Source organism: Perissodus microlepis, chromosome 1, assembly GCF_051167445.1.
Source record: "Perissodus microlepis isolate ML-2025 ecotype Zambia chromosome 1, ASM5116744v1, whole genome shotgun sequence".
Taxonomy (NCBI): Eukaryota; Metazoa; Chordata; class Actinopteri; order Cichliformes; family Cichlidae; genus Perissodus; species Perissodus microlepis.
Window position 1 is genome coordinate 19,252,826 of NC_140461.1, and position 27,274 is coordinate 19,280,099.

A 27,274-nucleotide genomic window follows, 5' to 3' on the forward strand; every position below is an offset into this window, starting at 1 on the left:
GCAAAAACATGTTTCTCCTTATCGAATGGTAAGTGTGTATGTGCGCGTTGGCTCCTTCAGAATGCAAATTAATGACAGACTCCATGACATAAACAATATGGGGCCTGTAATGCAGCTATCTTCGGCTGAGGTGTCGAGGCTGTCAGTCCACCAGCTGGACTTTCACACTCAGCTGGAGGAGGGAAGTGGGGGGGGCAGCCAAAACCCAGTGAGGTGTGTGGTGCTTTGGGGGTGTCACATACAGCGGGCTAACGGGGCAGAGTGCTGGTGCCACAACCCTTTGTCCACTGCCTCTCCTTATGTCTGTGTGGCTTCTTTTCACATAGAAAAAACAGAACGTCTTGGGCTACACTGTTAATAATGTGGCCTTCTGAATACTGAGAGCACCAGACTTAATTCAGTTAATCATTTAGTTGTGGATTTTAATCAGAAATATTTCTTTTTTAACGTCTCACCTACATATTCAGAAAAGGAAAGGCACACATTGGGAACTGAAGTAATGGTGCACAAAAGAAAGCTTCTACATGTCTGTGAACCATCCAAAATGTTAAGTGTATAGTTCAAGGGCATGTGAATTTTTCTGTGCTGTTCATACAGTTAGTCTGAAATTATCAGAAAAAGAATAAAGAGGTTAGCCATGCTAATGCTTCTTTGTCCTATGCAGTTAATAATGTGAATTCACCAGGCTGTGTACAATAACCACTGTGGTCCACCAGCGGTAATGGTGGCTGGCATTCTTGTTTTGTGTGGGTCAGCCTGTTTCCCTTCGTGCACGGTGAACTCTTTTACACAATAAATATAAAACCCTTCATCTTTACGTTCCCTGAGATCACCAGCATTTTAGCTTTACACAACTACTGTCTCATGCTTTGCACTCTTTACATGTTATATATTTTATCTGCACAAATAGGAGGCTTAATGGTACACAGATTTTCCTGTTGCACAGCGGTGAGCTCCATGGTCAGAGTGGATTGCTGTCATGCTGTGGCAGGGAAGAGAATGAAGGAGATGAGGGCTGTCACCAATAGCCGCTCTGAGCATGCTCCGTCTGTCTAGGGGAATGGAATCTGTTTGTTTTGTCTACCTGCACGCCTGTTGTGTGCAGTTGCCAAATTAGACTTTCAAATCAAGAAGCCAGTGGGAGACCAAGACTGTAGTTTTCTCCTTCCCTTTAATAATCATCCCTGTTTACTCTTCAGGGAGTCATCTTTATATATTTTTTTCTTAAACGCGCCCTCTAAGCACGGAGAGTGCCTTTAATAAAGCAAGACGGCAGAGCGCCATTCCAACATGTGAATTGCACAGGAGAGAATTGAGAGATGGAAGCAATAGAGGAACACCGGAGGAGGCGGGGTGGGGGGGCTGCTGCCGCTGCACCCTTCATGCTATTATCTTTATGGCATAGCAAAACATGCTTCAGGCAATCAGCATGAAATTGTTAATTGCTCAGCCCACTTGTGTGCCGCTCAGGGGACAGGGGCCTTCAGGAGGTCCGCATCGAGCGAGCAGGGGCTGTCCGACCAACTGCCTGCGCATGTGGTCTCCCTCTTGACGCAAAACACTGTCCAACAAGCGTGTTGTCTTTTTTTAGTCACTGCAGGGTTCACAGAGGTGCAGTGGCAATCATCAGAGGCCCAGTCTGCATAGTGTATTTAAAAAATGATTATAGAATAGAATTTGTGCTTGTTGCAGTAGACCAGGACATATTCAGCCTCTAATATGTGAACTGATGATTCTGTGTCATCATCCTGCCCATGTCTATACTCTTACATAAAGAGTATGACAATCTGTGGATCCTTTTAGAACCCAGCTAAAGGTTTATCTGTTTGGATAATAAAGTCTGTTTTTGTGTATTTATTGCACAAGCTTAATTTTTCTATTGCCTTTTCTCCTGCTTTGCTCTCTTTTAAACAATGTGTTGCATTTACTCTTAAGTATTGTATGGTGTTTAATAGCTTTTGTAAAACACTTAAAACACACACACAATATAGAGAAATTGTGTGCTTTGTATTTAGATACAAGTGTATATATTTAAAAAAAAAAAATCTTGTTTGGTCTGTTATCATTTTGCCAGTGGCTCCAGGTCACTATTGTCTTTGTGTGTCAACCGATATGTGGTTGTTATTGTCCATGTAATATGTGATTCAGGCTGGTAACACAGCTGTACATGGTAGTGTGAGTTACAGTTCAGAAATGAGGAAACCCTGGGGGAAAAAAAACAAAAAAACAGGCATTTTATTTGATTAGACACAAACCAAAAGCGCTTTGCTCTTGTTTCCTGTTCGCTAAATTTCTCCCACCTTTAAAAAGGTGGCTCCACTTAGCTCAGAAAGAGGATATGCAAGATATCGTCTCAAACTGAACACCACCCCTCCTGTTACATGCTCAGTTGGTACATAATGCCCCTCCTCCTTGGCTATCAGTTTTGTTCCTGTTGGAAGAGAGGGAGAAAGAGCAAGGTTACACAGGGCGTCATATTAATGGGGCCTGTCATGCGCGTTGATCGTCTTAGGGGTGGAGGAGGATGAGCGCTCAAAAGGTGTTGTCTTCAAATAGGATTTCTGCAAGTGAGACATCCTCGTTGGGTGATATCCCCCTCCGAGCGCCACTTTCTTATAGAATGATCTGTTATTAAGCAAATGAAGTGCTGTGGGCCCAACGGTAAATCCCTCCACTTTGTCATGGTGTGCTCTCAGTTATCACACCCTACTCTCTCATTCATTCCTTATGTTCTACCCATTTCACCATGTTATGCCAGGGCACGGCAGTCTCGTATTTGAAGTCAGTCGTCCCTTTGGAGCATACAAGGCACAGAGAGGATTCGGAGTTGTAATCAATGGCTCCTTAAAAGGCACATTGATCTTAAATAAGAAAAGGGAAGTAGGCTTTTCCCCCTGAGTAGAATAAAGTAAAATGGGCAGACCTACTACAAATGTGCCATCACTCTCATATTTGTTTAAAAAGGAGGCTTGGAACACAACAGAACTAAATCTAAGTCTTAATGTGCTCAAATCCATTTATTCTTAGTCATAATGTCTTCAGAAGTACACTAATGCTAATTTTCTAAGTTTAATCCACACTTAACCTGCTGGACTTTTCAATTGAAGCTCAGCAAGAATATCAAGTCACTGCTGCTACAGCACTTATGTCAGATCAGTTAAAATGTATTTTCCCCAGTATTGTGTAGATTGTATTTTGCACCTCTCACTTGTCAAAACACCCTAACATTAGTTCTGTCAATCTGCTGTTAAATGACCTCAACCGTAGGAACAATTAGGAAATCTTTTAATGAACTTTTGTTTGGCATGGGTCTTTTGTCTCGGCCATCCAGATACTTGATAGAGGAAAAAAGAAGGGCCAATTGTAAGGGGGTGGGGTAGACGGGGGAATGGCAACTGCTAGACAGGAATTGATTGCATTAATTGATATGCCAATATGTAAGCTTGTTACATCCACCATTGCTTAGGATGATGGCTAACAGGTCCGGCTGATCAATGGAACCAATAAAGGCTTCATCCATTAATGAGCAATGTGGTAATTAATGTTATCCCTAAACCAATTACCTCAGGCAGTGCATCTACAGGAAAGAACACCAAATTGTCCAACCAGGTTATCTCTGTCATACTCTTGGCAATATTCTCATGCAGTCTTTACTGTTCTGTGGCTGTAAGGCTGTCCCAGAATTTTCACAGGCCATAGAAAAAAAATAATAATTGTGTGGTCTTTCGAGAGGCTATCAAACTAATCTAAAATATTTAAAACATTATGTTTAGTACAGAAAATTTACTTCACCTTTTTTGTCGTCTTTTCTTTGACGTTGTGGCACCAGCTAAGATAGTGTTCTTACCTTATCCATCACGTCTTGTTTCTTTATATGGACATTCAACAGCTGAATCTTTGAGCCTTTTTGAAAGAAAAAAAGTTTCATAACCTTTGGAATTAACAGGATGTTTCTTACAACTTGGGCATTTCTTCATCTAAAGCAAAGTTATAGACAAATACAGTCTAACAGAACTAAAAACACACAGCCTGTTGTACTTTTCATCTCTTGAATACGCAACTGTAAATCTCTAGGTTTTCTGTAGTCTGTACTGTAAACAAAGGTGTTCAGAGTCAGAGTAACATTTCAGATGCCTCTTCAGACATTCAAAGAATTAGCCGATACTGATGTTTTATGACTCATCCATTGGCCAGCAACTACAAAACCGTGCAACTATTTACTGTCTAACTGTGTGTGCGTGCACACTTAGAGTAATGCACGTACACACAATATAGAATTTGTCTGTATTGCATGTAAATGGCCACAAAAGCCTGATTTTCTTCATGGTTACAAAGATCAAGACAAAGAGTGAAATAGCAAACTGCAGCTCTCTCTGAAATACGCAGACTCTGTACATAAATATAAGCAGCAGTCTTACAAATCAACATTTTCTGAGTTATAAAGTAAGATTTTTCCTACCTGGAATGCCATACCTCATTCTTTGTTCATCATTGAATTAATCTCATATTTATTTGGCATAAATAAAACACGCTTTTGTACATTTTACTGCGTGGTTATTGTTCAGGAATTTTATAATAATAAAAGAAAAAGTATAGTGGTTGGAAAAGTCTGACTTTAAAAACATCAAAGTGTTGAACAGGTCATTCATGCTGAAATGCCTTCTATTACTCATTTACAGTAAATGATTTTCACTCACTAAGCATTACATGGCTGCTACATCTGGCATCAATTAATTATGGGGGGGTATCCAAAAAAATGCTAGTTGTGCCTAGGACTAAACAGTCACTTTAGCTTGTGATTTGTTATATATTAAATAAGTAAAATCAAAGTGTGAGAATTGTATACTGCATGTGTAATGTCTGTATTCACAGCACTTGTTTACTTTTATGAACACATAAATTGAAACTACCTAAAGTGATTTAACAAAACAAGAAGGAGAACTAAGTGTGAAATGATGACTTATTAGTTGGGACAAGCCCTTTAGACTAAAATCCTGTTTATGTAATGGGTGTTGCAGAAGTGCGGAAAGGCCCATCTGTCTCTCTGCCTATTATCTGAAGCCTTAATCGGGACTTACAGCAGGGCAGGGTAAATAAACAGTAAGTAAGTTGTCTTGGGTAGAGGAACGTCAATGCCTGCAACTTGCTCAAGCCTTTCCTCTGAATGGTTCTGTATTGACCCCTGAGGACCCCCCGAGAATTCCCTAATTGAAAATTAATATTGAATCAATGCCGCAGGCCATTTGCATATTGATTATAAACATCCAGGAAGGCACCAAGTATGTCTGGGATCAATAGGGCTCTTCTGCAGCAGGCCGAGTGCACTACATCACATGGCAGCTGCCTGCTCCTGAGGTTAATGACTGCTGCTTGTTAAGAAGCTCTTGTCAGGTAGAATCCAGCGGCAGGGTTTTTCTGCCAAAGCTGGCAGCAGGTGAACTGTAGAGGGAGGAAGAGGAGGTATACATGAAGGGGCGAAAGTGAGGTATTTAGGCATCCCCCCCCTTATGTTTTAGGCAATATAAAATCCAATACAAACATCAAAAAAAGTCTGACTTTAAATGTGTTAGCAACTTTTAAGTACCATTGTTGCCACTAAAGTTTACAGTCTGTTTGTGTACTCTGTTAGATGTATTTTTGGAGACTTGGCAGCCTATTGTTGAACCCTGACCGCTCCATAAAACAGCCTATAAAATATGTGTGTGTTTGTACTGTATATGTGTGTGTGTATGTGAGAGAGAGAATTGGGAAGGCAGGCTGATCAAAGATAACACAAACCATTTCCTGCCCCTAAAGGGAGAGAAAACAATATTAGGTAGATCAAAAAGGCCCCTTTTAATTTGAAATGAAACTTTCACAACATTACAAGACAAAGGAGACCCAGAATCTCCTACTTTAAGGCACCGATTAAGATTCAACACATGCATTCCTCTCCCAAACTCCCCATAATAGTTTCCACATGTTGAGGAGATGTTAAGAGGTGGAGGCAGGAGAGAAGGGAAGGGAGTGGAGACAATGGAATAAAAAGGGTTTGATGCAAATGGAGGAAGATGAAGAAAGAGATTTCCGTCAAACCACCTTCGCGGGTAAATTAAGCATACGATCCCACAGAAACCTGACTGGCTGGTTTTGTGGCGATATTGAAGCTTGGTTAAACTAATGGAGCTCTCTAAAACCGGATGATTCCCTAAACCCACGGGAGACTGCAGACCTGGTGTGAAGCACATGTGAGAGCAGCTTATTCTCCAGTCTATGAAAGACAAGGTCTTGAATTAATGCTTCCATGCAGTTTATGTCCATTCTCTCCTCGTGATCGCCCCCAACCCACACCCTGCACTGGGAGCTAGAGTCTGGGAGCTGAGAATGGAGTGCTGGGCCCAGAGAACCAGGCTGCATCTGATTGCTTCATTACAGGCCCTTTCATTGACTTGGTTGCACTGAACTGATGAACTGAGGCAGTGGACAAGGGCACATAATAGGAAGAAATGAATTCTTATCACAGCCTTCTCAGGAGGCCACTGGTCCTGACTCCTGGCAGGGGCCAGCAGAAGCCATGGCTGAATAAAAAGGAAGGGGCTTTATCTAGGCCCATTCAAAAGCCTGAAGCAGGATGTAGACTGCGGACATGATGGAGCTTTAGGAGCTGGATCAGTACACAGGAGAGGAACCACAAATCCACAGAGAACCATATTATTGTAGGGAGCTTGTTTTAATGATTAGTTTGGTGATTAGTGTTTGCTTTCTCCCAGTAACTGACACCCACGGCATAAAATTCTTTCACTTGTTTATTCCAGCAGTCCTCCAGAGGCAGACCTCTGCTAGTTAGAGTCCCAGCTTTAGGCTCCATAGCTGCACCCAAACGCCAACAGCTGAGATGAATAATTAATTTTGTACCTTATTGGGCTATAACCCCTAACTCTCCAACCTCCAGCTAATGAGTGAGAAGAGTCTTCTGCAGCGAGGACAATAACAGCACCCATTATAAAAACAAGTGCAACACTAACAACCACACATGCATACAATAGAAATGCAAGATGTGGTATAGCACAGTATCAATTTAGCAGTAGGCCAGGTCTCTATAGTGAAGAGGTTATTAATCCCTGACTATGCCTTAAGAGGCTAGAGACTCACACAGACCCACAACAGACCTTCTCATTTCCATAGTTATATGCAGAGTCAGCGTTACACTGCGGAGGAGGCGGGTAGGGAAACCCGATGTTTTACAAATGCCGCTCTGTGATCTTTAAGGGGCACCCACACAGGAAGTGAGCAGAAGCGATCTGCCAACCAGAAATCATAGAAAGTCATTCATAGAAATGACATTCGGCGACTTCAAGTGAGGACAGGCCTGGTGGGCGAGTCCAGAGTTAAACTTTTCGACAACTTCGAGGAGAGTGACTGTCAATGAGAGCACCAGATACTGTTGAGTGACATATGACAGTGTGGTAAATACATTAGCGGCTTATCTAAGCAAACGGAGTCTGCAATGTCCACTAGACCAGCTGTCAGATGAAAAGCGGTGTGCGATGAGTGAATTGCTTCCTGTGTGGATTCCCATTTAGATCCTGACTTTATGCGATATTGTGTCATCGAAGTATTTGTCAAACTTGAATATTGGCGAAGTTGGCTGATAGCAGGTCAAGACATCTTCCTGCCCCCCCCCCCCTTCTCCCAGAAAGAAAAAATCATACCTGTTCTCCTGGCAGAAAATGTATACTATGGAAAGCCATTTAACTCTCCTCCAATTCAGAATCCAAGGACATTCAAAATGACTGTTCTGTGACAGTATTTGGTAAAGAACTGTCTTGTAGGCTATGGCCCGTCTGACAGCGCACATCCTAAACATCATTTGGCCTCAGTTTGCTGCTGGGGTGTTGCGGCTTTTCTTTTTTAGCATGTTACAAGAAAAGCATCAGACACTACTAGTCACTCTGGTCATTTTAGAACAACTGGCCCATGTTTTTTGCCACATCATCAGTTTAATTTTTTTCCCTCTTTCCTGTCTCGTCTTCTCGCTCTCCTGTGGCTGAGCCAAAGATAACTGAGTAGCAGTGTTTGACTGTAATCACTCCAAGTCTCCTTCTCTGGAGAGCAGCACAGCGGGCAGCACAGATCCACCCTTCTAGGAGCTCTCAGCCCACTTTCTCAGTGCTATTGCATGTTCATGAAGAATCAGCCATTCCAACTTTGCATATGTAATGAATAAGCGCACGCAAACACACCCATGCAAATTGTGTTTCTGTTCAGATGAATATATAGTGTAGTAATGCAGTTAGGAACACAGACCATCTGACCCTCTCAGAAAGGATACATTCAAACTGAACCAGTAGCAGCAGCAGTCATTTGAATAAACTTTACAGTAAAGAAGCCTCCTTCCAAGGAAAACTGTGTAGGCCTGTTCGGTCAAGTGTTTAAGTGGCGTTTTTGAATTTCGGATAAAATTGAAAGCCTAAAGCTGTTTGGCTTACTAAACAGAAACAGATTAATGTGAGCTAAACATACAGTAAGATTAGAAGGACGAGTAGCTTAAATGATGGTTGAGTTGGTACATTGCATCTCATCAGCTGGCCACAGTTGTGTTTTGTAATTAAGGCTGTAAGGTGTGTTCATATTCAAATAAATAAAGAATGTTGCCTGCATTGTGTGATTAATAAATTAATACATTACAGGAGGTGCATAAAGAAGCAACTAATTGCACAAGATGAGTCTTTCTCATTATGCTTTTGAGGGGAAATTTCATTATATGCTTCACAAGCCAGATGAAATCCTGTTTTTAAAGTATGCAAATAAGGATAATACCTTATGTTGGGAAAATCATATGAGTCATAACAAAGCATTTGAATAGACACAACGCTATGATTTTGTTGTCTAGTCTATAGTACAGTTTATAGAGCCTTCATTTATCCTCGTCTCACAGGAGCAGAACACGTTGGCATCGAGTATTTTAAGAGAAAAGTCGCATAACTCGTAGGAAGGTGCATTACCTGTGTAATAGGACTGAGCAGTTTCACTTTGTACTGAGAAATAACCATATGAAAATTTTCCGTGCGATAATTGCTAATCGCATATACAATATCGACATAGAAGGTTTATTACTTGCAGCATTTTGCGTATGTGCAATACAGCTTCCAAGATTAACATGCAGTCTCGTATTACCTAGTGCTACAAGCAGAGGAAAGAAATGCATCTCCCATCATTGTACTGCAAAGTTGGTAGATAATTTTGCACATAATTGCAGTGGAAAACAACCTGCCTATTAAGCATTTAATGGCAGTAATATAGAAAGCAATTACCGTTACTTTGCTGCACACACTGAAAATAAAGATTTCTCTAAATTAAAAGGATCCTTAGACTACAGCTAAGGCTAATTGTGTGGGGTCTTGTGCAGGCATCTAGTTGTACATCATTTGTAAGGGCTAAATGCTGATCAGTTAGGAAGGCCTTTACACACTGTGTCCTGAGTGTGTGTTTTTGGGACTGCTCTGCTGCCAGGGAGTCTGATAGCTCTTGAATTATTTATCTCTCAGGCTGCTGGACGGTAGTCACGGCGACCTAGGCCCCGTAGTGGTTGTCTGGCGACATCTCCCTTCAACAGTAGCCATTAACAGACAGGGTTTTGGGTGCTAATGAGCAGGGTGCAGTGTGCAAGGACTGGAGTTTTCTTACCCTCAAACTCTAACATAAAGACTCACTGCACGCTGAATAAAGACGTAGGAATGATTTACAAAGATGTGAGTGGAGAACTTTTTAATTAGGTTAAAAAAAAGAGGCAGAAAGAAAAAGATTGGGGAAAAAAGATAGGAACAACCACCCGTTTTCCTATTAAGGAGAAATGTCAAGCGCGGTGGTGAAGCAATAGTCTGTGTGCATCCCTTTGTTGTCCTCCCTGACATTGAAGGCTAATTTTTCATGGTTATTTGAACTGGAAAATGAAAGAGAGGTTTGTGATTATTTCCTATAAATGACAACACAATTGCATTACGCTTCAGTACAAACACAGAGAGGATATTGCCTTTTCATATTTCATGTGAAAGTAATGGATGGGCTATGCAAAGAGGAATAGAAAGAAAGACAAATGGTGAAAGAAAGCTCCCTATGTTTGATTTGTATTAGAAACTGAATGGATAGAGGTAGGGAAAGCTTTTTTCAATAAGTGATCGCACTCTTGTGGATGTTTTAAAGTGCATGTGCAGCGTAATCATTGGTTTTCTTTAGCAATTAGCTTTGAGCAACCAGCTGGGTGGTTTTCGAGAGAACAAGTTACCCTGTGTATTCACTGTAATCTCTAGTAGAGAAATATAGATCAATGCTAAGCCCCCACACGGTGTCCCATGTATATCTGTACAGCTGCATGATGTAATAAATAAAAGTAAGTGTAATAAATAGTAGGATAAAACTCCAGCACACCACCCTCCCCTTATCAACTATCATGAAAGATCTGAATTTAGCAGGCCGTTAAAGCCTTTGAGAGCAAACACACATCAATGATGGCCTATATTTTATATTTTAAATAAAATTGATTAGCAAAATTGGTATTCATAACCTTGTCAGATTCTGTTTTATCTCTGCGCACGCTTTCATAAACAAACAGACGGTCAAGCCCAGGGCGGTGGTTGGAGACAGGGAGGCAGAATGACCACAGAGGAGGAATGGCGAACCAGCCCACTCTAGAGGGGCATGCTGTGTTTGTGTACTTTAAGTTTCCAAAGATTGAAGAACTAGCAGGAAAGCCTCTGTCGGCAGGACTCATGTAAATAGGACCCATGTGGGAGCTGTGAGCCGGACTCCTAACACGCGCCGTGGTAGGGGCTACATACATCCAACCATGGCAACATTGATTTTCTGAGCTAATACCTCCACAGAATGGTCCACAGGCAGATGGAAGCACTACAAAGATATGCAAATGGTGCATTCGATAAATCGACAGACGGAGATCTTTTTCAGACAGTCCACTGTACCGGTCTGCAGTGCCTAAAAGGAGAGATAAACAGATAAGTACCTGTTAATAGACACACAAACACAAGTGTGTGCACTCAGACAAACATACAAGCACCTGCCCGTTACCTGGGAAAACTTAGATCGATAATAGAATTTCGTGTTAAGCAGAGGTGCTTCAGAAAAGCACATCAAATAAATGCTGGGACTAACCGTTGCTAGCTTTTAATATGAAAGTGCTATTTTTAATGTGGCACACAATATTTTTTAATTTCCAAGGTTTTTGCACTGTATCTTGTGTATAATAACAAAACAAACTGTGGGTATAGTCATATTCAGCACGCTTATTAGTCAGATATGAAACAAAAGCTGCTGGGTGTATGTCATATATAATAGATGTGGGCTGTCTTGTTAAGCCCAGCAGGCTGTATGTGGCTGTGTCTCTGTGGAGAATGGCTCTGAAGCTCACTGTACCTGGTAATTAAAGAGAGTTTGTGGCAAAAGCCAAACATCAGGAGAGATGAGCTATGAACAAAAGAGCTGTGACAGTTTCAGGTTATGTGATTTTTGTGTCCCTTTTTGCCAAATGAAAAATCAATACATTTTCCGGGTTATACATATTCAGAGTGTCCACCATGCTTCCGCCCTGATGGAGAAAGGGGCGGGGGACTGCGGGCTTGAGTGGGGGAGTCGCCTGTTCGCCTGTCATAACTGTACCATCGCATTTTCCAAGCCACTGGTGAATATTTCAGAGTTGATGTGATTGCCCTTCATGACAGCGGTGATGCTCCCGCTCCCCCCCCCCCTTTCTTTATTTAAGGCAACCCTTCAGCCACCCCCACACTCCGCATCAACCCACCCCGGTTCTGTTTGGTCCTTTTGAATAGCTGCAAATAGGTGAAGGCATTGTGGTGTGAGCTGGAGGAAAAAGAAAAAAAGATGCATTAATAAAAAGGAGGCTGATTTAAGAGGAGGCAGCGGTGGAAGACGATAAGCATAAATGCATGGTGGGGGGTGGCAGTCGCAGCTAGGCAGAGTAACTCTTTGTGCAGGACATTGTCCCTGAGGCAGAGTAGATGGAAGAGCACAGCCCAGTGATGCTTTTGCCCCCTATCCAGGCTTTTAGCCCTCTGTCCTAGCGGGGAAAAGTACAGCTTGCATCTTCCATTGTGGACATAATATGTGTTGGTTAGTAACCATCATTTTGGGCATTCAAGGAACCCAGTGGTGTGTGTGGGTGTATGTGTCAGATGGGGCAGAAGAGTGAGCAGTCCCTGAATGCTCAGTCCCTGTGTACCCACATTAACCCAGATCCTATTCTCCTTCATCACTCAAGAAAAACACAAAGAGAAAAGAAGTAGAGCAGCACTCACTTTATCCACTTTATTTGTAATGTATCTAAACATGCCATTATCATGAGAAGAACTTCTAATTAGTATGATTTCCCGTGAGATAACACTTTAGGGAAAATATTTAATACATTACGTGGTCTCAATAACATTTCCTAATTTACTTTCATACCGAAAGCACAAAAAGCAAATTTTGAGCCTTTTCGTGCATTTTTCTGTTCTTTTTTTCTGTTAGAAAACACTTTTGAAAAACCATGACCTGATTACCTGAAAATGGCCCGGGAGTTTGAAACGCAGGGGTTTGGGGTGGGTCAGATAAAATGCTCCGTGGAGGACCTATGGGGTGTTTTGATGAGCATGTTCTAGGGAAGTTCTGGAAGGATGTAGGAGGGGTTGCTGTGATATAGCCGGAAGGCAGTATGAACTGTCACTCCTGTTTGTGATTAACTTGCTGTTTAAAGTTTCTTTAGTTGTTAGCTACCGATGTACCCCTCCTCCATCGCTCCTCCTTTCTGCTACCCCCCACCACAGCCCTTCTTCTTCCTGCCCTCAGCCCTTTGGAGACACAAAGTATTCATTCACATTTAGATCCCGAGGTCACAGCAGGGCCAGCAGGGAGAGAGGCCAGCGAGTCGTCCCCCCCCCCCATAGACAGGTCAGGAATCTAACATGTAACTCTGACCAGCAGCGCTGAGCTAGCTTACTCTTGCTTCCATGTGAAAAGGAAAGTGTGTGGGAGAGGAGGAGTAAGAGCATGAGTGAGAGGAGTACAGGGACAGATGAGCTTTCATTTTGTTCGCAGTGCTTGGTGTAGTTTCTGGATTTTACTACATTGATTCTTTCGTGGATTAATGTATATTTTGGTACACTGATCTATTTTTTGAATGCATGGCTAAATTTTAAATGCATTTCATAACTGAGGTCTATATGACTCATTACAACTGAAATACTACACAGAAATCAGTAAGAATATCTTGCAACTCACTTAAAAAGCAGTTGTTTTTTTTCCAGTATCGCATGTGTCCACATTTTAATTAAGCCCTATGTATTGTAGTGCAGAGGCCATTATGGTTACTGATAGTACCGTGTTGTGGTTTATTGGTCGTTCATGAGCAAAAGCCCCGCTTGTGTCTGACAGTGTTGTGGGCATGTTTTGCTCAGTTGTGGTTTTATGAGGTGTAGCTTCAGAGCTTCTGTGAGTATGTGTTGAGAGGGGAGTTACGAGGGGTGGGAGTGTTTTCCTGTGTGTTGTGCTTTTTTTTTTGGGGGGGGGGGGTGTCTTGCGTATGGGGCACAGAGGTGCTGATATGAGGAGCGGACAATGCATGAAAGCCCTCAGCATGAGTCCTGTGTCTCATTGTCCCATGGTACCCTCCTGTCACTTTCATTTTGCGCCCTCTAGTCCAGAGTCAGGCTAACTTTGATATGAGGAAGGGGTGCAAGGGATGCTGGGGAGCATGAGGGGGATTTTTAAAAGAAGGAGAAGGGGAGAAAGATAGAGTCTCTGAAGTGTGAAATAAGATTGCTTTTTATCCGACAGTGCAGCGCTAAAGAAAAGGAAGCTGTCCGGCTCTGGATAAAGCGGGGGAAGCACACCTCTCTGATTTACAGTGCAGTCCTGTGACACCTGGTTAAAATGATAACAACAGCCTCAATAATCATAATGAGAGTAATGAGAGCTTAGACGCACGGCTCCACACAAGAGCCCAGAGAGAAGCGCAGCTCAGCCCTCGCTCCCAGTACTCGAGAGCCGGGGAGAGGGAGAAGCTGAGCTCTGCCCCCGCGCTGGTGCTCCATGACTTACGAAACCCAAGCGAGATAAATAAGACAGTGGAGTGACTGAGATGCTATATATGCAACTAAAAATGAGCAGACTGTCACTGCTGTTTGAGGAACACTGGAGCCGTTCTCAGGTAGGACTGGAATTCTGTACTTTAAGAAAGGCAGTTATCATCACAGCATTATATTCTGCTGAGGCCGAGGATGGAGGAGGAGCCTGACCTAGTGAAAGATATCTAGAGTGACTATTATTACTTACTTGCTGCTCTTCTCCACAGTCTGGGAAGAAATACTGGAAAGTGCAGTGGTTACCATCAATTATTTATTAGGCCGTTTGTGCTTGTCAGTCTGATTAGCATTAGTGTAATCACTGCTCTTCAGGGGAAAAGGAAGGCTGCTCTCTCTCATCTGAAGGTAATCTTGCCATTTTCAGTGTCTCATCTTCACCAGACAGCTTTTGCATAGCATCTGCTTTTGTCATCTCCACATATTTCTTCCCTTTCCCCTTCCCCATGTGTTTCTGTCTGTTGCTGTTCGGCCCCTATCCCCCCACCACCACCACCCTCCCCTCACCTCATTAATGTGTGTGTGAGCAAGTTGCTCTCGCCCAGCTTGTATAGAGTGACACCTATGGGTCTGATTAAGCCTCTGCACTCACTGGCAAAACACAAGAGAGGAAGACCGCTAAGCACCTACACAATGTAGGAGTGTGTGCGTGCGTCTGTCTGTCTGTGAGGGAGCCCATGAATTGTCCCCACTGAGTGACTGGGAGAGCAAAGCTGATATTTTTCATGCTCAGAACAGATGAGTGTAATCTCTGTGTCGGCAATGGGTTTTTTCAGCTTGCATGATTAGATTAATGGAACTGTTTCATATCATTGTATTAGGATGGTTAATGAAGACAATTAATTAGAAGACAACCTTCAGGCTATTGTCCTTTACATCTCTCAGATTTGGGTTAGAAATGGCCTGCTGCCATAGCTTTGAGTGTTTCTCCTAATCTATTTTCTGAGTTAATCTATGGCTACAGTTTTAGTGTCTCTACCATTTGCATCCTACTCTTAGGCCACTCGTGACCTTTCATTAATTATAGCTGGCCCCAGCTTTAATCATTCTGTAATACTAGTTGTAGATGAGATGAGAAATGGGCAAAGCCATTTGCCACTTAAAGATGTAACGGTACTCCTGGAATGAAATGTCTGCATTTCTGCATAAATTATAAATGTGTTCTGTGTGCCAAAAGTGATATGATCATTAAACATCTAAAAAGAAAGTGTGAAAAACATGAGTGGGGAAAAGGAAGAAAAAAACTGTACCAGCGTGCGCATGTATAGCATGTGTGCAGGAAGTTGGGAGTAGGTGGGGCGGTTACAGAGAAGCTTAGCATTAGAATGCTGGCTGCCTATCAGAGAAATGTTTAAGCACAAAGTGTGTATTAATGTGTAGGTGGGGAATTAGTATCACTACAAGTGTCACATAGCTAAGAAATGACACCTTGCCCCGTTTTTAAAGGTGAAAAAAATTTACCTGGGGATTATTTTGTAATCTGAGCACCTATGCAGCTGTACAGTATCCTAATTCTCAGACTGTTGTAGAGATTTATGCAGGTAGGAGTTATAGGATTTTGGGACTCTGCAGCAGATCTCTGGGTTTTTTGGGAAAGTTTAAGATCCAGCTCACCAGTACGGGAAGGAATTCATAGAGTCCCTTGGAAACATAATAGAAACACAGTAATGCAACTTTTTTGTTGTTGTTTTGAGGGGTTTTTTGCAGCTGATTTTGATTAAATAAAAGCTTATTCTTCACTGTGTATTTGTGCTTAGAATAATAAAATATCACAGTTGATATAAGCACCCCCTTATGGTTTTGTAGCTATAGTGTATACTTAAGAGAACCGTAAAAAAAATGGCGATAAATATAAATACGTGATGAAGAAAAGTGGCAAAAGCTCCTTAAGCAACTATCCAAAAAAAGAGGAAAAATGTCATATAACAAAACGATAATTTTTTTCTAATGTATTTTCCAGTTATAAATATGACTTATTTGCATAAGGAATTTTAAAACCCATTCAGCAGAATAAATTAAGATCTATTTTATTTATGTGTCATTGTCATCAGTAAAGGAACAGCCACATGGTTTAGAGATGTATGGTTATTAAGTGTGTCTGTAATAATGATACATAGTTTGAGTTTGAGAAATGTACCTGTTGTATATACAACATAGGCTCTGTTTCATAACTAACAGGCTAAACAGTGAGTGTTGGGGAAAATGTACTGTCATAAAAATGGTTTTGGCTGTGGGTACTCATGTGGTGAGCTTAGATTAGATGTGTGATGACTGCAGGGCTGAATACTTGAACAGGATATTTCAGTAGCTGTTGTAGCTTTGTCAATATATCAATAGCTCATAGAGTAGAGACCTATGCATGAAAGCATTTTCAAAAGAGCATTTAAGTACATTTGCTGAGAATTAGCTGACTTGTATAATAACTGATAGGGCCTATTGACTGCGGCCTAGTTTACTGTTGTCAAATCAATGCTATTCCATGCAAGTCACACTACTTTTAAACAAACTTAACAGGCAAAGGGGATGTTCAGGGGGCACTGGAGGGAAATAAACAAGATTGATGCCCTTTTTATTATCTGTTTTTGCTATCTTTTCCTCTGTGTGTTACTTACAAATGGCGTTATTGGATATCCATTGTTTGGACTTCGATGCTCTAAATGGCCTGATATATCGAGCTGAGGCTTTTAAGGTGGTTACAGGGGATTTCTGCCTTTGACTTGGCTTAAAAATAAAATGAATTGTGGCTCTGAAAGTTTTAAATATTTATGATTTATTTTATTTGCTATAGTGGGATAGCAGAAGTGAAATGAGGTTTATATTGGTAAGTAACCTAACAGATTGCAGCGTGTTTGTGTGCGCGTGCGTGTGTGTGCGTTATGAGAGGAAGCAAATGGGGGTCTTTTTCTTGAACTGTACTGCTCAATTATTTTTCCATCTGGCCATTTGCACCCATGTGCTTGCTTTTAGTTTTATCTACACATTAAACACAGAGAATTTTCCTTGTGTCTTTTGTTTTGAATACATACACACAACAATAGCAATAAAAAGAAAGAGTGGATATTCGACTTTCCTCCCCCCTTATAATTCAGCTCAGATTTTTTTTTTATTCAAGTTGGAATTATTTTTTAACAGAGATAATCAGACAGCACAGGACAGAAAGCAGATTCTGCCCTCTTTGTCTGCTAGCCTTGCAACTGTGTGTCAGCAAATGTAATTGTTGCAAGCTCCTATAGAAAAAAAACGCTACCGCCCCTTTAAGTGCTTCCACCAATTCTGATGGCGTGGTGATTTACATATCCCGTTCTCCCTCCCCCTTCAGGAGAGCTGAGCGAGGATGTGGAGGCTGCTAGTGAGACCACCACAGACCAGGAGGACCAAACCAAAGACAGAGAAAGTGGGGGGGAGAAGGAGCTCACCAAAGGGACAGGTAAGGCTCATATTTACACACATTTAGGGACTACTACTCACATGATTCACGTGGCCATGCAGCTGAACATTGCTAAGCAACATGCCTTTTGACAAATTAAATTAAACATATTTTAACAAAGGTTTCAAAGCCTTTCTAAGCATTGAAAATACTCTCAAAACTCCCTAATCTAGTTTTCAAAGGCTGCTCTTTCATGCTGCATGTTCCCAGGCATCTCATCAGCTACAGTTAGAATAAGCTGTCAATTTAAGTAATAAGTTCAGGTAACATGTGACCCATGTTTTGTCTTTGATCAGTGGGTGATGTGAAGAGCAGGGCCTGCATGTGTAATTCCCAGTGTGCCATGTGCACACACGCACACACATACACTTGAATAGCACTGCCCCCTTCTCAAATTTGCTGTACACACAGAAGAACATTGACACCACTTACCTGTGTTTTCCCTTATCAGATCAGGATGGTTTTATCTCTGGTCCTCTTTATTGATAGGTGCTGGCTCCTAAGCAGGGGGTTGGGTTTAGTGTGAGGGGAGGAGCTTTGGGCCTCAGCACTCTCTGATCAGGGCAGGTTGCATTTATCTGCTGTAAACTTTTCAAGATGCATTGGATGTTCTACTATAACAAATGTTTTCACATCAGAGGGCATTACTAGTGTAAATACAGTTCACGATAATGCATGTGCTTTTATTTACTTACCTAATTTATTTAGTTGGACCACCAGTGATCATGCCGTATACTGAAAACAGCATTGAACCCTAAACTTTCCATCATGTAGAACTTGTGGGATAGTTGGAGGGATTTCTGGGAAGCACTATATTATTTTGACAGATTATTGACCATGACAGATGATAGCACTCATAACAGAAGAAGTTTATGTTCTTGTAGCGGTTGTGATTTTTTTTTTTTTCTTTCTTTTTGCGCTGCAACTGGAAGAAAGAGTTTACTGCTGAAAGTTACTGTAGTTGTACTGAATGCACTGCTATAGGTGCTGAATTAATGACACTTGGAGCGTGTGTGGAATTAGATTGGTTGAAATAAGAAAATGAACGAAAAACTGTCTCAAGCACAAGTTTAATGACGAACAAGCTTAATGTAAAACTACACCCCCCCACAGCGCGTTCTGTATGTGCATCACTGGATCTAATTATATATGAAAAGCTCTGTTTACTGATTCTGCTCTGGTTTCTGAGAAGGAAAAAAAATGGCCCGAGTTTTCTTTTTTATGCCCAGTTTATTTCACTTGTCTGTGTTCGGAAAACAAGGCTGGCAGTCAAGACATTTCCTATTGAGTAGAGAGATTTCTCATAATCGTGACACTGAGCAGTAACGGGCTTGGATAGATGCTTCTCACTTGTCTAACTTCTTGTGTTACTGCAGGATGTTTTGATTTACACTAGTCAGGTTAAAAGCTGGAAAACAATTCAGACCTTTTGCATACCTAAGTTTTTATAAGGTGCAGCAAAAAAAAAAAAAAGAAAAAAAGAAAAAAAAACTCATCACAGTGTTTGAAGCCCAGGCTTTGTAAAATGTCTTTGATATTCGAACTTCTATTTTAAATGAGGCTGAGTTGTTTGTGCTCTTTGAAAGGGCGACACTCTTCTTTGATGGAAGAAATAATGATATGCATGCCTGACTGAATATGGCTAAAAGTATGTTTTAGCACATCAAAATAAAGCACTTTAAAAAGCATTAAAATGAGCTGGCCGATTAATAATTCACTCATACCTGTGGTGCACAGGAAGACGACTCCTCGCATTAGGATTCCTCCTTTTTGAAAGGCATGCAATTTGATACAAGCATATTCAGTTCCTTTCCTCCCCTCTGTCAGTCGCTAATCACCAAATAAGTGTGTTTCTGTGTTTTCACAAAGGAAATATGTGCTTGCATATGAAAAATTTACAGCTTCCCAGCAGCTTATTAGAAACGCTTAGTTAAAAATAGCATTGCATTAGGGAACCAGGTCTGAGGTTCTGTTTGATGTCAGTGAAAAGGTGGGTGGGTAGATTGGGATGCTGGGTTCAAGGCTGTGTTGTCAGCAAAAGGTAGACAGCTGTAGTTTAATGGAAGGGTCTCTTTTTGTGCTTCAAACTTTTTGTGATTGATGAATACAATGCCCATTCAAAGCGTGTGCAAACCTATCTTGTTGGGGGGGGGGGGCGTGAGGAAGACCTCAGAATCCATTTGGTAAACACGGGAGCTCTTGTTTGGGCTGGTGATTGCCTGAAAATGTTGTGCAGCGCGTACGCAAGGGGTGTATATGTTAAAATACGGCGTATGAGCATCTTGGCCAACCTGTTATTTATATGAAAGGTGCTCAGTCTCCCACTCTCTGAAGCTGAGCTGTTTCTAAAGTCCATCATTAGAACTACTGAAGTATTTCTTCTCATCGTTGTCATGTAGCTGTTGGAACAGAGCACAACATTGTTCCCTTACAAATGACAGTCACTGTCAGACAGACGGCATTAGCGAGCACAGAAAAAAGGCTTCCTCCTTTTTAAAGCCTCTGTCAATCTTATTTTTTCTTTCTTGTTCCACAGCTCCTCAGTATTCATTAAAATCATTTAGAGGTACATCAGAAGCCTTTGTAAAATGCATATGTATTCGGCATGTCATCTCTTGAAAGATGCCTTCATTATTCTGGTGTTTTATTTATTTATTTATTGCAGAGATAATTCATATATGTGCACGTGAAGACACTCAGACATATGTAAATGCCATATGCTCGCAAACTCTGCATGCATGGGGCAACTTTTAATAATTAAACAGCTGACTGTTGATCGTGCACAGAAATAATGCACATTTACAAGTAAATCCAATTAATACATTAAAAAGAAATATATATATATATATATATATATATATATATATATATATTTCAACATGATGTTCACATTGGTGCCAGCTGCAACTGAATCATCTGGCATGATTAGTAATTCAGAGGGTCATTTTTAATGCCAGGTATGAAATATGTATAAATGGATAGCCATGAGCCTCTTTCCTCTCTGTCTCTCCACACTTTCTTCACCTAGCTGAGACAGCACAAGCTAAAGGAAAGAGCTTCTGCATAGGAATGGAATCCTTACCTTCATTAAAGCAGGTGGTGTATTTATGCAGCAGCTGAATGTATAGGAATGCAGCAGGGCGGGAGGGTGGCAAGTATAGGGGAGACAGAAAGATGAAGAGAGCATGAAGGTGGGTGCAGGGTGGGGATTGGGTGGTGTTAATACACCGGCAGACTTGGGCACAATGTGGTTTGACAAATTTAACATAAATGTATGGGAAGGGCTGTGTCAAAGTGTGTGTGTGTGTGTGTGTGTGTGTGTGTGTGTGTGTGTGTGTGTGTGTGTGTGTGTGTGTGTGTGTGTGTGTGTGTGTGTGTGTGTGTGTGTGTGTGTGTTTGAGGGAAGGTGAGAGGGGTAGAAAAATATATAATTCTGTCAATTCTGGGACAGTCTTTGAAAAAAAAATCTGCTTGATAATATTTTATTCTTTATATCTGCGCTTAAAAAAGTTTATAGGAGCCGGAGCAAGGTGGTGAAGGCAAGGGGTAAAAAAACTATTTATTTCAGCTACATATATATATATATATATATATATATATATATATATATATATATATGTACATACACTATGTTTTCCTCAAACTTTCGTGCTTTTCATGCTTTTTCATCATTTTTAACAAGTGATGAATGAAATCTTGAATCTGTAAGTATTTGCAGACATTCTTCTAAATTCTTTATTTCTCTTAACAAAGAGCCCAGAGAGTGATTTTGACACAGTTTATTGGAGCATTAATTAAAGGTTACATACAGGTTCTTACCGATTTGAACTTTCGCACACTGTTTTTACATTACATTTGTACAAATAGTCCCGGTATTTTTATCACTTCATGATGCCCCAAAACCTATTTACTCGACTAGAAAGCAACTCAGACATTAGTTTGTGGCTTTCTCTGTAGCATGTGCCAATCCTGTGTCAGTTTTTCTTGATCCTTAATGCTTCTCCAGCCAGTTTTCTCACATATGTGTTAAAAAAAAATTGCTCAAGCATTCTCAGTTAAACATTGACATTAAACCTGTGAAATCTGTCAAAACAAAGATTAAGCCGCTAGAGTTTCCTGTAATATGCATTTGTAAGTGCGTGAATCTGTGTGCGTTTTGGGCTCCGCATCCACCTGTTTTTATGTAAATGTGCAGCATGTGTGTGTGCACTCAGCTCTGCTGTGCGTAAGGGAAGCAGATGTTGTGTTCTGCACCGAGGCTGCTGCATTTGATCTGTATAATGAACTAGATGATTAGCATCCCCTAGACGCGGCACTGTGGCATTGCAGTCTGCTCTTCTTTTTTTTTTCTTCTGTTCTTTTTATTGAGCTCCATATAATACTGTTAGTCTTGTGCTGTTGCTGCCTCACAAACAGACATGCTAAACGTTATGAATTGTTTCCCAAATAACACTGGAAACACATAGACTTAATGCTGGCTGCGGTTGAAAGTTGAAATTGCAGCCTTATGGTTAGTTGCAATCAAATTACTCACGTTTATGTTATTGTTACTCCAAACTGTGAGACGTTCAGTGCGGTGGTGATTTGTTATTGCTTTTAAACCTTGAGTAGCATGAGAAATCAGGAGACAGAGCAGCGGAAATGTTTACATATTCATAGCACATCCTTTCAGTGTTTGTCATCCCTGAAATTATAATTCCTTTTGTCTTTGAAGATAATAGGCCATAAATTGTCCTTGTTTGTGAGCCACCTCCCTGAAAGCTCAGTGTTTATGAGTTTTACCACAGGCTGTCTAATAGCCAAGCAGTACTGTGTCATTTAAAGGTGAACAACTCGTCATCCAGTTGTGCAGTGGTCTATAGATGAAAAGAGCCGCCGCTAATTAGCATCTCAATTTAGACTGCACAACGCATGCTATTCTCACTCCTTCTTATACAGTTTGTTATAAGAGGGACTTTGTTTTGTTTTGTAAGTGAAGAATGGTTTTATATATAAATCCAGGTGTAGCCCCAATGTCAGGTTTTTTGTCGAAGGTCCCTGTCTCTCTCTCTCTCCCTCTCTTTTTTTTATTATTAATGCAGAATAATTATCTCGGAAATATAAGGTGAGATGGAACACTGCCCTTTATTGCTCTGTGCTCTAACGGGGGCCGTAGATTAAAAAACCAGGATAGAAATGGGGAAAGAGAAAAGACAATATTCAGGTATTGTTTGCATAGCGGTGAAAGAAAATGACTTGTAGCATGGGGAGTTGAATCATCTCCATATTAATGGCCAACTTGCTGAGGGAATAGAGGTGAGGATTTTCTGCGATGCAAGAGGCAGAGAGCTGTGGGTGCATGAAGGTCCCGGCACTGTGAAGGTGAAAGGTTTCTGGGTGCTGGGGATCAGAAGAAACGGTGTTCGGCAAGAATCATTGAGTTTCACTATAGTGAGGAAATTGTCGACTGAGCTTAAGTTTAAAATGATTGGCAGACTCTGGCTGTTCCGGGCAAAGTGACAGTAAAGTTATATGACCTTGTTGGCATGGGCAGAATGGATAATAGGCTATGTTTTTTATAACTGCTGCCTAAAACTGATGGTGAGAGAGAAGCTATGGTAATGGGAGAGGCTCTAGACATGATGAGGAGCTCGTCTCATTCTGTAGGAGGAGAGTTCCTCTCCTAAACACAACAAACATTTTTCCTGTCTCCGACATCCTTACATACCGTTTACTGTAACTCACATTTTAGAATATGGATAACCTTTCACAAGGACAAAGATTAATGGCAGCTGTGATTGCACTCCTGCAAGAATTCAATGGCAGATGACCTGTTGTGGTTAATTTAGTCTGTGCTGTGTCAGTCACTCTGTCCGGCAGCCATCTTTTTTTTTTTTTTTCTCCCCCTTGAAAGCACAACAAGGCTGTGATTGCTCCTGAGACTGGTGTAGTGTGCTGACAGCCCCTTTGCTGCTTGAATAATACAGTCCAGCTATGGGGGAAAGACAAGGTGCCAAAGTCCAATTCACTTACGGGACTCGACAGCACAAAAGCCTCTGGTTTACGGAAAAGGGGCATGAATTAATAATCACCTAATTGACTCTTAGTTTTTTTTCTCCACTCTTGCTCTGGCTTTTGTGCTTTCAGACAAAAGCCCACTCTATGTATCTGTCAGAAGACGTTTGCTGTGGATGGGGGCACTGTGCCTAGAGACTGGGCAGAAGAGGTCAGGTTGGCAGGCAGACTCTCGGCAGTTAAAGGGTCACTGGCAGACGTGGACACTCCAGTTTTCTCTGTGCGAACAGGATGGACACTGATGATCTGAACGAACGCTGAGGTTGCATAAACGCGCTGTAGTTTTAGGAGCTTTTAAAGCTTTTTAAAGCTTTTAGAAGTTCCACCACAAGACATAAAGGGCCCAGTAATGAAGATGTAACTCCACGACTGTCTTTTTTTAATGACTGCAGTATTATCCTAGATGGCAATTTAGTTGGGTTTTTTTTTCTGTGCTCTTACACCTACTATTTTAATACCACAAAGTAACACTAGACTTTACCTTCAACTGCCAGCTCCTTCTGACATCAGTAACATATCTCACCATGGACTGTAAATGCTCCATAGGGAGGCAATGTTTCGGTCATTAGTTCGGATCACCTGTTCACACTGCAGATATGTGTGTCACATGTGTGAGCGTCGGACAACAGTGTCCAATCTAACATGTCAGACTGTACATGACCAAAAACAAAAAGTTTTATCTCTATTTCATACTAGTTTGTCAATGTTTCGGTCATTTTTTTTCATCACCCTTGAAGAGAAAAAAATCTGATACAGTAGTTGGATGTTAGTCACGGTGCCGGTGAAGGTGTTGGGGTGTACTAGTCTTAAGAGAATGCTATTGATTTATGGAGTCCTAACTGGCCGTGACGAGAGACTGCATCACAGTAAGCCTCCCCTGCCCTCCATCTGTCCTGCTCTCACTTTTACACACTCATGAACATAAAGCACCTGAACTAGAAAGCGACTGTGCTTTCAACATAAACTGCCACTTGTTTCACCACTCCGGTGCTAATTGAGAAATGAATGAAAGCAATGTGAAAGTGGAATTGACTTAGTTATGTTTGTCCTCTTAATGATAAGAGGGGCATGGATGCATGATACTTTGTCCCTGCTTACTTGCTGTACTGTATGTATGTGCTTTGCTGCTAAGTTAACTGTTCTTAATGTTCGCGTGAGGGTTTTTTTTTCACGTTTTATAACTCTCCCTCAGTTAAAGAAGTTGGGTAATTATCTGAGAATTTCAATTACATTATTATCTAAATTGTACGAGTTGTTTTGATATGTTTCGTTATCTGTCCTTGAGAAAAGTTATCTTGACGTATGAAAATTATGGTGGAATGCCAAGGAGCTGCCTATTGTATTAGGCCTTGGTGCAGAAATGGTGTTTATAAAATGTGACACGCAGTGCTGTAGGAAATATAGATAGCTGTGTGTCCTTAAGGAAAAAGTATTACTGTTAAATAAAATTATGAAGCCATTTCCTAAAATGTTGGGGTGCTGTGTAAAAATGTTTATTTTAATTGAAAATAGTACAAAAGACAGTTTTTAAAAAAAATATTTATATGCTTATTTAAAATTTAATGCCAGTGGGTTTGCCAAAGATATAGACAATTGAAATGTGAAGGTGACCGGAGATTTTTTCTCCTCGAGAGATGAGTTCAGGGGAAGTAGGAGTGGACTGAAGTGGAGTTGAGGATGAATTGGTGAGGACAGTGCCATGACTGAGAGGTTAATGTCAGGGAATGGGAGGTTCCTTTTGTTTAACTTTCCCTTTGTTTATTGGCGGATGTGTTTAATAGGATTGACTGTGACTGGACCCTAATAGGGTCTCCTTTGCTGATCCTGGTGTCTCTGGGAGATCTTGCAGCCTGCTCTGGCCAAAACCAGGTCTCCCACTGGGTAATCAGCTCAACTGCCCTCATCCTGATTGGAGCTGACATTTTAATGTCTGGAGCAGGAGCGTGGTCAGCCCTGCTTAACCTGACCCCCTGCCAAACCGACCCTCCCCTACCAATGCCCTCTGTTCTCAATTTGCCCTTCCAGGACTGTACAAATCAGTGCAAATTTAACTCTTTATGGGCTTGTTAGGGGTTCAGCGAGACAACTCCAATACTTTCACCATGAATTCTTTCCACTGGTGACAAAGTGGGGTGCCACTGCAGCTCCCCCTATACGGGCTCTATGTGGATTTAGCTCCTCTCTGAGCCCACGCTAAACTGCTCAACTACAGTCGTGACTCTCTGTGCACCACCAGTTTCTCCTTTCCTTCATGAAGTGGAGTAGTCTAAAGTGGTTTGCAGGCGATGTTGTGTGAGGCCTTGCTGTACAGAAATTGTATTTTGGCGATATTAGCGTTGTTTGCATTCAAAGTTTATATATGGATAGATAGGATTGCAGTGGAAATCACATGACATTTCCACACACCAACACGTAACAATCCAAAAACATACACTGCATAAAAACATACAATACAAACAGACATTTTCATTGCGCCTTAGGGATGTTTTGGTCAGACTGTTTGGACCTATTTTTGTTGAGGGGAAAAAAAGGGCAATAGCACCGTGGAGATGGCAGCACTTTAAAAGAGGAGGAAAGCGGATGCCTGTCGCCACTCGCAGTAGTGTTTGCTTTGCTCTTAACACGGTCCCGATAAATGCATTGTAGACTTGGTAATGCAGTTCGCAACAATTTACTGTCTGTTGTTACTGTCTTTGTGTTTGGCTCGGAGGCATTTCCAAAACAACCAACAAGCCAACTTTGAACCAACATTCAAAGTAAATCCAAAGAATGCAGTAAGAAGAATTGCCAACCAATTCAGAATGGCTGTAGCACATTTTGTGAGCACCAAAGTGTAGTTTTATCTTGTAAACATACTTAGGTATGACTAATCATCACTCTCATGCCGTCATTGTATCTAGCGGCGGGTTTTTTGTTTGTTTTTTTATCTGTGAAAGCTTTTTTGTTAAATGAGAGCTTGTTATCATGTGCATCCGAACTTTGGGCGTAGTGTCAGGATTTTGTCAATGCTTTAAGAAAAGGTTTTCCCATGTTGCTGCTCCATTTTCCTCTTTGTCACAGACTAATCGCACAACCTACAATGCGCTGAAGACATTTGGTAGCAGAAATACAAAAAATCTTATTGGAACAAAACAGCTGATAAGATTTCCCAGCTTTGCTTGATTGAAATCTTCCATAAACGGTGTGATCACTCCTTAAATACATTTTCTTTTGAGGCAAAACTGTGACTTAATGGATAGGTACCTGAATTAAAACTCCCGCCTCAGCTCTCTCTATGCAGTTTGTCTATGAAAGCACAAAAAGTATGGTTTAGGCCAAAAAAGATAAACATGTTATTTTCTTGTTGCACTTGTTTTTTCAAATATTGCAATGTGAATGCCATATAACAAAAATCATACTGTAATATATATTTTGCATTGCGTCAAATTTGACAGTCGCATGTATGTTGCACACGAGTTCTCATGGACTGAAGGGTAATCACAGAAAGAGTCAATGTTTAGAGTAGTTTAATACTGGTTTGGATCATCAGCCTTCTCTCTGTGGAAGAAAGACTTTGTATGTCTTGTCTCAGGTTTTGAACCTCATATGGACTGAAATTGTGGGGGTATGAAACCTAAATCTGCAACCTGCAGAAAGCTAATATTTTTATTAGCACTTTCCAGTG

General features: G+C 41.2%; 1 protein-coding gene across 6 annotated transcripts in view; it reads left to right on the forward strand.

The window, feature by feature from the left end:
• zfhx3b (zinc finger homeobox 3b) overlaps positions 1 to 27,274 on the forward strand; it is a 285,848-nt gene that overhangs the window by 240,673 nt on the left and 17,901 nt on the right. For all 6 annotated transcript variants that reach the window (XM_084933805.1, XM_084933814.1, XM_084933796.1 and 3 more), the window contains one exon: positions 17,449 to 17,556. In XM_084933805.1, coding sequence (XP_084789931.1) covers positions 17,449 to 17,556 — 108 coding nt within the window. The remainder of the gene's footprint in view (positions 1 to 17,448; positions 17,557 to 27,274) is intronic.